This window comes from Danio rerio, chromosome 7 (assembly GCF_049306965.1).
Source record: "Danio rerio strain Tuebingen ecotype United States chromosome 7, GRCz12tu, whole genome shotgun sequence".
NCBI classification, from domain to species: Eukaryota; Metazoa; Chordata; class Actinopteri; order Cypriniformes; family Danionidae; genus Danio; species Danio rerio.
Window position 1 is genome coordinate 39,009,693 of NC_133182.1, and position 14,141 is coordinate 39,023,833.

General features: G+C 34.3%; 1 protein-coding gene across 2 annotated transcripts; it reads right to left on the minus strand.

Moving 5' to 3' along the window:
• Positions 1-38: 38 nt before the first annotated feature.
• On the minus strand, positions 39-14,027 carry atg13 (ATG13 autophagy related 13 homolog (S. cerevisiae)). 2 transcript variants are annotated; one of them, XM_005168970.6, is made up of 18 exons: positions 13,839-14,027; positions 12,725-12,805; positions 12,545-12,625; positions 12,329-12,448; positions 11,946-11,992; positions 11,700-11,840; positions 10,714-10,754; positions 10,518-10,614; positions 10,324-10,422; positions 9,721-9,814; positions 8,978-9,076; positions 8,446-8,541; positions 5,718-5,857; positions 5,514-5,601; positions 4,824-4,901; positions 4,600-4,713; positions 3,268-3,396; positions 39-859 (listed from the first exon to the last, which is right to left on the minus strand). In XM_005168970.6, exons 2-18 carry the CDS (start codon positions 12,791-12,793, stop codon positions 782-784), a joined length of 1,611 nt encoding a protein of 536 aa, XP_005169027.1. In that variant the 5' UTR covers positions 12,794-12,805; positions 13,839-14,027; the 3' UTR covers positions 39-781.
• Positions 14,028-14,141: the final 114 nt, after the last annotated feature.

The window sequence follows — 14,141 nt, forward strand, 5'->3', positions numbered from 1 at the left end:
TTAACCAGTTCTGAAGGGAAGAAAATGGATGGGACTTGTTTGAAATAAATCAGTTTATTACACAACATGTACATGCCATATTAACAAAGTGTGGGGGAGAAAGAAGACACTTAAAATAATTGAAGAAGGTCCAGCTCCTAATGACTTACCAACAAAAGCTTTAAAAAAACAACTCACCATTCAAAGACCTGACAAGATGTGATAAACTGTCCCTAATTAATGAAAGGATGACAGGTTATGGTAAATTGCATTTACAAGAAGCAAGTAAGCATACACAGACTCACAATTCACTTTTGTCAATGTTCACTGTAGTGCCATTCATGTGCAAGCCTATATTAAAATAAACAACTGGATTTATTCTCAGATTATTCAAGTTTTCCCTCACACAGATGATGTAGACTCTTCAGACAGTGTCACTGCTGCAATGACAGAATCCGCTTCTTTGACTTGTCAATATTCTGGATGTGTTGTCGTGATAATAAAACAAAGGCTGATAAAGGTTTATACATTCATTACAGTGAGCTCTACTTACACAGTTCTTCTTAATAATCTTCATAAATACAGAGGTGGGAATTTTGTTGTCGCTTTTTTTCCTTTAACAAAAGATGTCAACAATTCTCCTTATATCTTTTATTTTCCCTAAAGATGATTCTTTTTACAGCTCATTGCACATGGTAAACTGACATGAAACATGGTTAATGAATACATCCAAAGGGGGATGCTTTGGTGAAGGACGCAGAAAGAGAAAAGAGGTTGTGACTAATATATTTTCTGTTCTGTTCTATTGCAGAGTGTCCACAAATGCATCAAACTCATCAATGTTCTTCTCATAAACAGCCAGTTTCTCTGGAAGAGAGTCCTGCAAAGATACATGGTCACATTAACAAAGAGAACATCATCAACTTGTCACTCTTAAAACATATTAGAGCATGAATATAAAAAATCAGCCACCTTATATAAAGTATGCAAACAGATTAGGAATGCAACAATTCTGGATTTTTTTTGTATGATTATAGTCTGAGGAATAATTGCGATGTCACAGTTATCAGGATTATTATGCATTCATTAATTTTAAAACACTTCTAGCTTAGAAGAATCACATTAAAACTCCTTATATTTTAAAGTGTCATTAATTGCTGCTAAGTCACTAAAATACAGCACAAAATAACAATAAAAAACAAACAATAGACCATTTCTCTTTGGACTTAAAAATAAGTGAAAAAAGGTTTTGGCATTTAAACATAAGTGATGATTCTACACTAACAGATAATAAGAATAAATAAAAATAGTATGTGTCTAATGTAAATCCAAGCTAATTATTAGCTAAATATTTCCCTTTTAAAGTGAATAAATGTAGCCAAAGGCTGCTGAACCTGTCTAAAAGCCACTTTTGACTATATTAGAAAATTCTTTGGTATTTTCCTTTTGTATTTTTTTTTCCTCTTTAGAGTAGAAATTTGTATATTCCATAAAAAATATAAAGATGACCAATCAGTTCTTGTCACATGACTCACAATGCGCTTGAACCATTCTTTCGTCTCTGCCAATATGCGCCACACAATAAGCCACACACCTCTATTAAAAATGGCGAACTTGCGGACTCAAAAGACGGGATATGTGAATGGCCCTTAGTTAATAGCCTCAGCTATAGTTAATTCAGTGTGTGTGTGTGTGTGTGTGTGTGTATTAGCAAGCTCTGAACTTTAAACTAGCAATTCATATCAATCGAGATCCATAATTATGGAACATTTTTTAACAATACATTCAGGAATATTAAGATCTTTTGGGTTATTTAACCACCTTATTTCAATTTATCAACATTACTAAGGCAAATAGTTTTAATAGTCAAAAACAAAAATATTTAAACAAAATATCTCTTTATAATAAAATAAACATATGTGTTAAAGAGACTCTTAAACCTGATAAATAAAATGTTACAGTATGTGCAACTAAGGTCGATCAACATCTGTAGGGTGTCAATAATAACGATACAGTAAACCTCAAAGTCTGTAAACAAAACCAATTATGATAATCAAATCTGAGCTTTCAAGTAAAGGAACCAACCTTCATTATTTAAACACATATTGCAACATTACAAATTGGTAAGTTGAATGGCTATATTACCCCTATGTATTCAGATGGGGAGCTAGTGGCTGATGTGCACAAGAAAAGAAAGCAAAACGTCACTCTGATGCCATCCTTTTTTTATTTACAATCATCTCGTTGCTGCTATACGACACTCATTTTCGCATGTGTTATTATTCTGACCTGAAGTGACAAGCGCGAGTGCATGCTTTGCGTTTGTTTGAGGTAATTAGTTTGCTGTTATTACTGAAATGTGTATATTTTCAACTAGGTGTACGTCGTGCACGTCACATGCGCGCCTCCATTGGAAATGACAAACTGACACCCTAAGTTTATTGGTATTGCTTCCGAAACGTGTACTCATCAGCCACACTTTAATAAAATAATAGCGTTTTATACCAAAACTACATACCAAAAAATCAACACTGACTCTGTGTAGAAACGCGGTGTTGATAAGCCTTTATGATTAATTAGCCAAGCCAAATTAAAGCGTGGTTAATAGTGAAACCGGTTAATCGTTGCATCCTCAATACAGATTCACTTTCTAAAAGAACTACAGTTACAATTTTGCAATAATTTAAAGGTTTAGTTTACCAAAAATTAAAATTGTTATTAATTACTCAACCAAATGTTCTAATCCCCATTCTACGTCAGGACACAAATAAAGATAGTAATATAATGTACATTTATATAGCACATTTATACATCCAAAGTGCTTTACAATCATATAAGAAAGATATTTTAGATGAAATCTGATTGGCTCACAAAAGTGTTCTAGGAGCTTCATATGATTACAGTAGAAGTCACTGAATGTTTTGATTATGTTTTTATTTCCTTTTCTGTACTTTCAATGACACAGGACAATTGTTTTCTATGGAGGGTCAGAGAGCTCTCAGATTTCATCTAAAATATCTGTATTTGTGTTCTGATGGAAAAGGAAGGTCTAATAGCGTCAGGAAAGCATGACAGTGAGTAATTAATAGCTTTTCACTTTTGGCCGAACCAATCCTTTAATTGTTCTTCATTTCATTTTATAAACAGAACTAACTTCAACCATAGTTTGGTGCTAAAACCACTTAAAATGTCTTCATACCTACACTAATACTGTAATGTCAACCTGTCCCATACAGATTGCAAAAATGTGCAGTATGTGGTGTGACAAGAACATGTTTTTTTTCTTACCAAGTCTTCAGCCATAGACTGAGCGCTGACATCAATGGACAAGCTCGCAAGTTGAGGAGGGTTTTGAAACTCTCTGTAGAATGTGCCCAGATCCATTGGCAAAAGGTCATCCTTAGAGAATGCTGGTTTCTGTTCAGCGCACAAAAACACAGAATTCACCTTTCAGCACGATAGGAACCGTGTATCTGGCTTTTACCATACACTTCTTTCAAGGTTCAGCGAAGAAATCAATACGTGCTTGTTTACGCAATTGGTTTCACAGCCCATATTTCATATCCTGGCTGCCCACACTAAACAAGATGGTCTTTTGATGATTTTATTTCTTTAGTAACCTTTGTATTGATTTTGAACTCAACACAGCAGAACAGCGCTGCTCTGTCATGCAGAAACAGACTTTAAAAAGTAACATGATCAAGCAGGTCTCTGAGGTTTCTGAGGCAACATCAACTCACTAACTTCAAAGATTTCCACTTGGTGTGGGACACTGAATCATTCAGCGCACTGTATTTATGAAATAAAAACACTGAATGGTGAAGTCTTTTTTTATATTTATTACAGATCAATCATTTGTAGCTTTCTCTCAGGCCTGAGTATAAGATTCTTCTTTGTTAATAAATAATTGATTTGTCTGAATCATTAGCGTCTCCATCTAAGGCTTGATGAAACTCACATTGCAGTCAAACCTTTCACATGAGAAATTAAGACTGATTCTAATCAGTGCCTGGCTCATTCACACAATGTTTTGCCGATGCTTTTTGGTTTAATGTGCTTTCTGTTGTATACTGCTCAATGAATGTAGAGAACTTGACTTACTTTCCAGAGTGTGCTATATTTTATCACCTGAAATGTGCTTAAACTCCGAAGCATATTTAAATGAGGTTTTAATTTGATTCTAATTTTAATTTAGTTTACTTTTTGTACATTTTATTAATGATTTCAATGATTTTGTTAAAGTCATTTGGTGAACACATTTCTATTTAGTTTTAGCTTTAGTAATTTTAAATTTAACAAAGCACGTCGTACACAGCTTACATGAACTCTTGTGCTGCAAATCTAGTAATGATAATAAAACTATTTTTTAAAGAGACACTGAACCTAAAACCACAGAAATGCAACTTAAATAAAAGCAAAAATTATTAGCAAATAGAAAATAAAGAAAAACACTGTGCCTTATTTATTTTTCTATTCTGAATATTTTTAAATTAAAAAATTTAGCCCTTTTAACATGCTCATAAATGGTGACTTTACACTACTTAACATGGTGTGACTTATAGTGAGTTATGAGTTATTTTCTTGAAAGAAAAGAAAAAAAGTAATTATGTGCACACTTACAAAGTCAACCATGACAAAGTCATCATTTGGCTGCCCCCCACTGTGGCTTGAGTTGTTTGAGTGAAGGCTCCCTTGTAGTGGAGAAGAGGGAATTGGAGATGGAGGAGGATGCACCTGCAAACAGAAGAAATCATGGAGAGAGAGTGAGAGTAGAGTATACAGCTGCACAATAAGGAAATATGTTAATATCCTTAGAGTGGGGATTAGCTTTTTGACTTTGGTACCATTGGGTCATTTTCCTCCATGTCGTAAGATCTTGGAGCAAATGCAGCAAAAGGAAGATCCAGGCCTGTTGTTGTTACCTGGAAATTCACACAAACACAAAATATTAATATCCATTATAAACATCCACATGGAGATAATGTTTTTATTCGTATAAATATGCACTTAAATTAAATAATGCAACTTTAATATATACATTGGGAAAATTCTTGATTTGGGTGTCAATATGATCAAAAACAATGATCCTTCAACAATGATTCCTTAAACAGATCAAGTCTCAGTAACAGCATTTATAAATATATAAACTTTTCCATTTCTAATATATAACACAATATTTAGGAGCACCACTAAATTATAATATAAAAACAAAAATAATAATAACAACAGATGTTTCTTGGACACAATATTGACATGATTCCACAAGGATTAAGACAGTGAAGTCCGGCTTGCCATTACAGAAATACAGACAATTTGAAATATGAAATATACATTAACCAAATAAATGTCAACCTTTAAGAGGATTTAACCGACTTCTTGAACAGCCTTACTTCCGTAACCGTATGCTTAACAGCAGTTCATGGCAATGCAGAAAATTTAATTCATTAACTAGTATGAAAATGTGTGCTAACATTAACTAATGATATAATGTTTGCCCAGTTTTTTTTTATAAATCATGTGCACAAGTGTCTAACCTGAGTGGTGGCTTTGTTGACAAACGCTCCAACTTTCCTGGTGAAGGTTGTCTCTAGAACATCAGAGGGGGACACAGTCTTCACCTCACTACCACACACACACACACACACACACACACAAAGATACACAAACACAGACAAACACAAAGAATCAAACTTTGCTGAGCTAGTAAATCCATAATTTGAATCTCTTCGCACATTTACCTGCTACAAGATGTGGGTGGAGGCAACTGAGGGGGCTGTCCAGTGGGGCACGATGGGATACGACCTTGCTCAGCGCCAGTGCCGTGATTAGGCTGAGCTGGCACCTGTGGGATTCCTCCATCTTTACCCGGAACAACCATCTAATTAAGAGACACACATGGCCACCTCAGTCAGGGCAGAATAACACACATGCCCCAACTTCACCTGCTATTAACATGTTTTTAGTGATCCCATCCAATGCATCTGTTATGACCACCTGCGATAGGATTTGATCAAGACCCTTTCATCTCATTTCATCATGCTCTTCGTTAATTTTGCAAAAGTGAGGGAGAATGAGGGCTAGAGAATGAACTAACCTATGTTTTCTCACATATGAAAACATAATATTCATGGCAACGCAAATTTTGAGAGAAATCTATGCATTTTGGTGGAACATAGAGAAGTATGAATATCTGGTTTTTTAGTTCTTCTTGTAATACTTATGTCACGACAACAGATTAAGAGTAGTGGTCTTTTGTGGCAGTTTACATTTAATTTTGATAAAGTAAGGGTTTACACAGTGCTTCCCAGAGGTTTGAAATATACAGTATGTATGGTGGTAGCAGCACATAAATAGTTAACTATATGCGACAAACAAAACATAATTTGACTTTTAACGCTGTTATTATTATTATTATCATCATCATCAGTTTTAAACTTTTTCTTTCATAATGTATAAAATATAATGTATAAAATGTTATAAATTTATCATAAAATTACTAAAATATGGAACAAATGAAAAATAAACGACAGAAAAAAGAATAAAGACAGACAATATCTCTAAAGATTTATAACAATTACAAGACTAAAACGTGTAGATTTTTTAAATAAGACAACTGAGCTGATTAACCATTTCTATTGGTGTACGAATATTCTGCAGCCAATTTAGATGTCATTTTGTTCTCTCTGAGAATTGGTAAAGTTTTGCTGAGTCGTTTAGATTAAAGAATTAAAGTCTCTTTTGTGGCTGAGCGCAAATAAAAATTAATGACAGCTTAGAAAACAAAAGCCAAACCAAGCCTTGAACATTTATGTAGATTTAAAAACGCGGACGGATGCAAAAAGGTGTGGGTCTCTGTCTGTGGTAGTGTTGATAGTTCTCGTGCACACAGAACCAGTAGTATGAAATGGGTAAAGGAGAATGGATTTTCCACTACTTAATCAATCGCGGATGTTTGATTATATTAGGCAGATACGAAAAAAGTGTAAAAGGATGTTAATTATGGTAAAAAAAAAATGTGTCACTAAATATATTTGGGGGGCCGTTAATATAACTGGGCGGCCTGGCAAAGTAAAGTCTTTGTGTGGGAAACACTGGTTTATACTTAGAAAACATTGCCATCAGATGCTTTTTTTGAAAGCCTCTGGAAAATAGTGGACGAGTCCAAAATGTTTTAGACCTTTTTTACTTAGAATGGATGAAAGAAATGTCTTACAATGTTGTTATTGAAAATTAACATACACAATCATAAGTAAATTAGTGGTTTAAAAAAAAGTGAGGACCCATTTTAGGCAATTTGTAAACAGATAGATATAATGAAATGCTATGGATTTATGAATTTTGTTCCATGGAATTATATTCAATTATTTTTTTAATTTAGTATTTTGTTGTATACATTTTTATTTGCATACAGTATTTTTTATAACATATTTTAAATGCTCTGCGGTTTAATAAACGTTGGAGTGGGAAAGCAGATACCGAAATGTTGACTGTTGAGTGACTGTTTACTGGGTTTTTGTAGCAAACTTAAAATGTATAAAATTGTGTGCACTGTGTATAGAGATGTTTGACTTATATAGACATCATGTAGACTGATCAGTGTCTGACTTGAAGCACAGCAAGCAAGTTAAATATTTGGTCAAAACTAGGATGGCACTGAGGCAGTCATTTGGCTTATTCTGCGCAGCTTCTCAAGAAAACTATGACACTGGTCAGATTCACCAGCATGGCTTCAGTTTCATTAATGCAATACATTTTTTGTGTGTGATATTGCCATTTTAATGTATCAAAATTACTTAAAAAAGAACTTGTAAAAAATAGACACCACTTTTTTGGAATTTAAATAGTACAGGCTTTTGTTTAAATTTATTAAAAAAATAAAGCATCTGAAATATTTATAATATATATAAGGTATGCAAACCTTGTGAGTATCAATACAGTGTCAGACTTTAGTGGCCAGTAAAATACATAGTCACTTTGTTAAGACTGTCCAAAAGGGATGGTTCACACAAAACAGAAAATTGTGTCAGAATTTATTCATCATTTTTTTGTTACCACCTGTAACCATTGGCTTCCATACTATTTGTTTTTTCCTACTATGGAAGTCAATGGTTACATGTGTCTAACATTTTTCAAAATAACTTATTTTGTGTTCACCAGAAGAAAAAAACTCAGTTTGAAACCACTTGAGGGTGAGTAAATATGGAGTCAATTTTCATTTTTGGGTGAACAATTTCTTTTAAGAGCAAGTTTGACCAACTTCCTTTTTGGATTCAAATTAGAGCATTTGACTAATTTGTAACTGACTTTAAAATGCTATAAGTCTTGAGAAATGGTGAAAAAAATGTTTTAAAACTAGTTTAAGTGGTTTATGCAACCAGCCCCTGCTCTTCCAACTCCTACCCAAGCTAAGCATTTAAATTGAGCAAGTGGAAAACACCCTATGTGCAGTCGCAGTGTGTACGGTACCTGGTGAGGATGTGCAGCACCAGTACAAGCTGTAGGATGGCACAAATCCACAGTTCCCAGAGGAGGAGTCTGATATGACAGACGCGAGCTGTACAGCTGAGAGACAAAAAGAGATTTGAGTCACAACAGAAGTCAAATTGAAGAATAAGAGGTGTTTTCAAGTCCAGTATAGAAATCACTGCAGAGTAGAGGTCAGGAGGAAACAGTGAATTTGTCTGAGCATACACACGGATGCTTGAAGTTAAACAGCAGGCAGGTGAGCTCAAGGAAAAGGCAGCAGCGATTGCAGTGTGCTTTTGCCTGAGCAATGCTCAAACAGTCCCTTGGGTGGAAGAGACTGTACAAACCTTTTTAATTAAAAGGTTTTTTGAGGTTACGAAGGGTAAGCAATGGAGAATAGGTTACTGGAGCAGGCCACACACACACACACTCTGTAATTAATCTACCAGCTGCATGCATGTCCACACACACACACACACACACACACACGCACGCACACACACACACACACACACACAAACACTGGACTCACTTGCTGTGAGATGCCAAGCCCCATGAGGGGAACCTTCAGCGTGGCCATCAGAGCTGGCTTAGGTGTCTTAAAATGTGCCTGACTTACAGTACACACACACTACATGCACACGGACAGAAAAAAATAAAGAAAGAGAGAAAGGAAGAAAAACAAGGGCAAAAAAATGAAAGCACTACCACAAAAATAGATCATGGGGAAAGAGAATCTGATGCCATGGTCAAAAAAAATGCCCCTCAATGAATTAGTTAACTCTTTAATTTCGACAAAAGATGGATATTTGAAACATGAAAGCAAGTACACAAAGACTAGTGATATTATTTTAACATTATTAATAATATTATTATTTTAATTTTAATATATATATATATACATTTATATATATATATATATACATTTATATATTATATACATTTATATATATATATATATATATATTTAATTTATTATATATAACACTGTGAAAACACAAGGACAGCAGTCACAGTTCATATTAATGATTGAACAAACAACAACAATAAAATAAAATCATAAAAAGAAAGAGTCTTGTTAATCAAAAGTCTAGTTCATCGGGGAACTGCCAAAAAGATTCTTGAAAGCAAACAGCTTACTGATTGTGATAGTTGAACAACTAATGTTGTAATGACAGGCTGCACTACACCTCTACTGAGGCCTGGCCTGTACAAGGAAGGAAGTGAAAAGTTGTTTTGTTAGGACAGAAGGGTAGGTGTTAATAATGGCATTACCTGTGATGGTGGGGAGGTGGAAAAGGATGTGGTGCAGACCTCCTGAGAGTCTTCTATCCCTGCGTAAGTCCCTCCATCATCTTCCCCAGGTGCTCTGAGACAGAGAGAAATGAGAAAACAAAAGTATGAGGACAGAGGTTAAGAGAGCAGAATTACCAGTATGTACTATCAGCATGCAGAAGAGAATCACTGAAAATTATAGTTCAAAATCATCTTGTGTGATTGGAAAAAACAATATTTAAATATTCTTAAATGCACTACATAGATGATATCATTAGATGGGTCTATGGTACAAATTTCAATTGTTTTTTTTTAATAATAATAATAATAATTTTTAAATAGAAAAAAGGCAATATTAATACAGCAAAATATTAATCAAATTTAAAGAGAGAATTTATACATTAATATATTTTCAAATGTAATTTAGGAGTGTGAGTTTACATTTTTCCTTTTTAATATCACATAATCCTTCAGAAATTATTCTAATATACCATTTTTTAAAAATATAATAAAAAATAGCATGGTAGTAAATTAATAAATACATTCATTGAGCAATTATTTAATCGATCACTTTCCAAACACACCTTGTTTGTTGTTACAAACCTGTAGCTGCAGGGATGTGTGTGTGCCATATTAGTGAAGGGACGCTCCACAAAATGATCAATGATAATACCCATGATAGGGCCTGTTCTCTCAAATTGTCTGTGAGACAACACAAAGACAACATCTTTCATAACACCACTACAAAACCAGAATACAAAACTATTGCATTGTATACAGGAATCTGTCATTTATACCTTGAAGACACAAGAGCCAAATTAGTGCGATATGCACAAGACAAAGTGATGGTGCCAATGGGAGTGCCAACAATACCCACTCGCACTGTCTGAAAGCCTGAAGAGAGGATAAAAAACATGAACAAATAAACAGCTGGCTATAAAACAGCCAAATGTCCTTTATTAGTATTCTGGAGAAAATGCCTCGTGTTTTTACCTTCCCCAAGACCTGTCAGTTGCACATCTCCAAAATAGATCCTGTTAAAAAAAGAAAAAGATAATTTAAAAAGGTTACATTAAAATACAATTTTGCTTTAAAGCAGCTATAAACAAAGCAAGTGTCATTATTCAGCTAACCTTGATTAAGTTCAATAACAGTGTGAATGTTGCAAAGTATAAAACATGATTAGGTATAAAACAGGGTATAAGTACTGTAACAGTATACAAAGTGAAATGAACATTCTAGGCTGAAAACGAAAATGCTTTTGTGATTATTATTTGTAAGAATTTTGTAATTTAACTCAATAATTTAGATTACACTGATTTAAAAAAAAAACACACAGGCTAGTAAAATAACCACATTTTACTGATAGTCAACAAATAGAGGTGTCATTTTACAAGTGTTGTCATTACATCACAGTAGCTCTATGACAAGCAGCAGGAATTAATACAACACAGAAATGTCTAGTCAGCGCATCATTTGAGTGAACTTTGGTTTTCCGGTGAGTGTGTGGTTTACGCATAGAAAAGTATACAGGTTCTTAAATTGAATATCCACAAAGTGGAATACTAATTGGATTCATAGTGCAGAACTTTCCATGTCTGATGTGAAAATTGGCTGGTGGGAGATTAAAACCAGTGCGCTGAACACTTCAGTACACCATAACCTTTTTTTTTGGCTTTTATTTTTTGCCGTTTTTTCTTTTGGATAATATTCAGCAGCTGAAAATTCAGAGCATCACTAGTATAAAACAAATTTATTAAAAAGTTCAAGTCAGTTTATGCAACTCATGTCAGTTTAGTGTAGTAGAAGCTGTTTAATTTGATAATAGTGTAAAGCTTGAACAAGATAGCAATAATATTGTTATAAAGTTTCAAGATCTCTTTCAAGGTCAAGCTGTACAGATGATTTTTGTTACTCTGTATGAAACCATGACATACGTATTATGGGGCCTTGAAGAGCGAATAAGAATGTGTGTTTACCTGTAGAGTATTACATAATCATGGCCTTGTTGACGTGAAAGCTTGTAAGCAGGAGTCACCCTTGTGATGGCCAGTAAAGACTTGAGCAGCAGAGACAGTCGATTATAAACTGTATAGGACACTTTAATGTCCTTATCACACCTGGAAAAAATGCAACACCTTGTTATGTTTAGGTATATGTTAACAATGTATCAATCTTTACACAAAGCAGTTGATAGCTTATGTAGAGGATCTGAGGGTTCTTACTTCTCATTCATTTCCAAACACCATGTTTCCAGCTCCATTGAGTCTCCCTGCATTGACAAAGAAGCGTATTAATACTCAGGTAAACTCCATTTTAGTCTTTTGTTATTTTTCAGGATACACATTATTTGTTTTTTTTCTGATTTTCTTGTGGAGATTTTAAAGACTTTAAGAACTACTTTAAAAAGTGGACAGAAATCTCTTAGATTTGAGTAAAATATCTTTATTTGAGCTTTGTTTAGGGTTTGCATTGATATGAGTGTGAATTAAATTCTAAATTATGACTTAAAATTATGATTTTCATTCTGGTGTGAAAAAAATCCTTAAAGCATTTAAACATCAATATTTTGCTTTTGATTTTTCATTGTTTTAAAGCAAAACAAGACCTCTGAGGTTTTGAGGGAGATCTCCACACACATAGATCGCCCGATGCCAGGCAGTTGTCCAGCAAGAGCTTTTTTTGCTTCATGAGTGACCTCGGGGATGTCCTTTATTGCCAAATTAAACTGATAGAGAACAGAAAAACACAGGAGAGCTCATGTTAATTATGGAGTAAAGACAAAAATTGTCCATTTGTAAGGAGCATCCTTGAAATTTCTTACCCAGTCCGAACCTGTCGGTGATGAAGACGAGCAAGTGCTGATCTTCTCTCCAAGCCGGGCTTGCACTATAACCTGCACTGTCTGAAAGACACAGGTAAAACAAAGGACATCATGACATGATTAACTACGATATCAGACTGCTGTAACGTATCTTTGCATTTTAGTTTGTAATGCAATCACCTTCAAAGCAAAGAATTTGATGAATTTATCTAAGTCTTTCTTGTCCTGTGGGCTCAGATCACTATCCATTGTCGCACGAGCCTAAAACAAATAAAAGACAATTTCCTTAGTAAAGTAGGAAATGAGATACAGCAAACAATTAGCAAGACAGTAGCTGAATAGACATATTTAAAAAAGAGAGCCATTCAGAACATTTACTAGTGGAAGATGCTCCTTAAGAACAATTTACATTTACACAAAATTTAATGAAGCAAAACCTTTTCCCTATTTCTTGCTACCCTTCTTAGTACTTTTATAACATTAGCCTAAATATCTTTATATTATCTACTCTTACCTACACGTTGACAATTTAATAGAATATTTGAATAACTGATGACAGACAAATCTGATTCTGAAAGGTAAACGGACTTGTTATTTCTGTAATGCATATCTAACTCACCTAATTACATAACAATAAATAACATAATATTATATTAGTATAATATTACTATAATAACATCATGCCACTGGAGCCACATGTGCCTGTTCTGGTGGCAGTTATCGTTTCACTTGAATATCCTTTTTATTACTATAAATGCAAATAATGCGTCCACTAACCCATCACAGACAAAACACCAATGCAAAACACACACACACACACACACACACACACACACATAATTATCACCACTGTCCAGACATGAGAAGATAAATAAATGAACTTTTAAGTATCTAAGTTTTAACTGTTCACGTTTATAAGCAAACTAAGCGACAAAAGAGAGAACATTTTATGCACTAGGTTAGATATTGTCATCTATGGTAAAATACATAATAAACGGTTGTCTTGCTCTTTTACTTTCATTAACAGTAATAGTAATCGAATTCGCTGATATCTTTAGTGTCATCAGTGCTGTCGCATCCCACACAGCTCGTCGTCAAACAACAACAGAGCATTAACGTTAGTCTCTCTGAAAACCCCTTCATAATAGCGTTTGTCAACTGACAGTTCGCCCGACTCGATATTTAAGAAACAGAAACCTGCCGTTTGTGTCTGAAAGCCAAAACAGTAGTGTGTTTACATTTGTGTGCCCGTGCAGTCAATGCTAACGACTTAGCAAAACGCGCACATACTTACAGCTCATCACAGAGTGCAGATTCAACTGTTAACACGTAGAATATGACGTTAACGGTGCAATACACCGTAGCTGATTATGTGAAAAGAAAAAATACAGCTTAAACTGTCCTGTATCCTCAGTTAATCACATATTAGCACCGCAACGTCACAAACTGACGGGCGCTCCATTTTTGTTTATTTTGCTTGTTTGCCTGGGTCACAAATGTGAATTGTCTGTACTGATTCAACACTTTCGTTATTTTTCAGATGAATATTGATATATATATATAAGTCTCGTAATATAAAAGTATGCACATATATTAT

Excerpts from the sequence above, each read along its gene's own strand:
- atg13 (XM_005168970.6), bottom strand. The coding sequence starts at position 12,793 with ATGGATAGTGATCTGAGCCCACAGGACAAGAAAGACTTAGATAAATTC. Across the intron at positions 9,815-10,323 it reads ACACATCCCTGCAGCTACAG|AGCACCTGGGGAAGATGATG; the intron begins GTTTGTAACAAC and ends TCTCTGTCTCAG. Across the intron at positions 860-3,267 it reads AGTCTATGGCTGAAGACTTG|GACTCTCTTCCAGAGAAACT; the intron begins GTAAGAAAAAAA and ends GTATCTTTGCAG.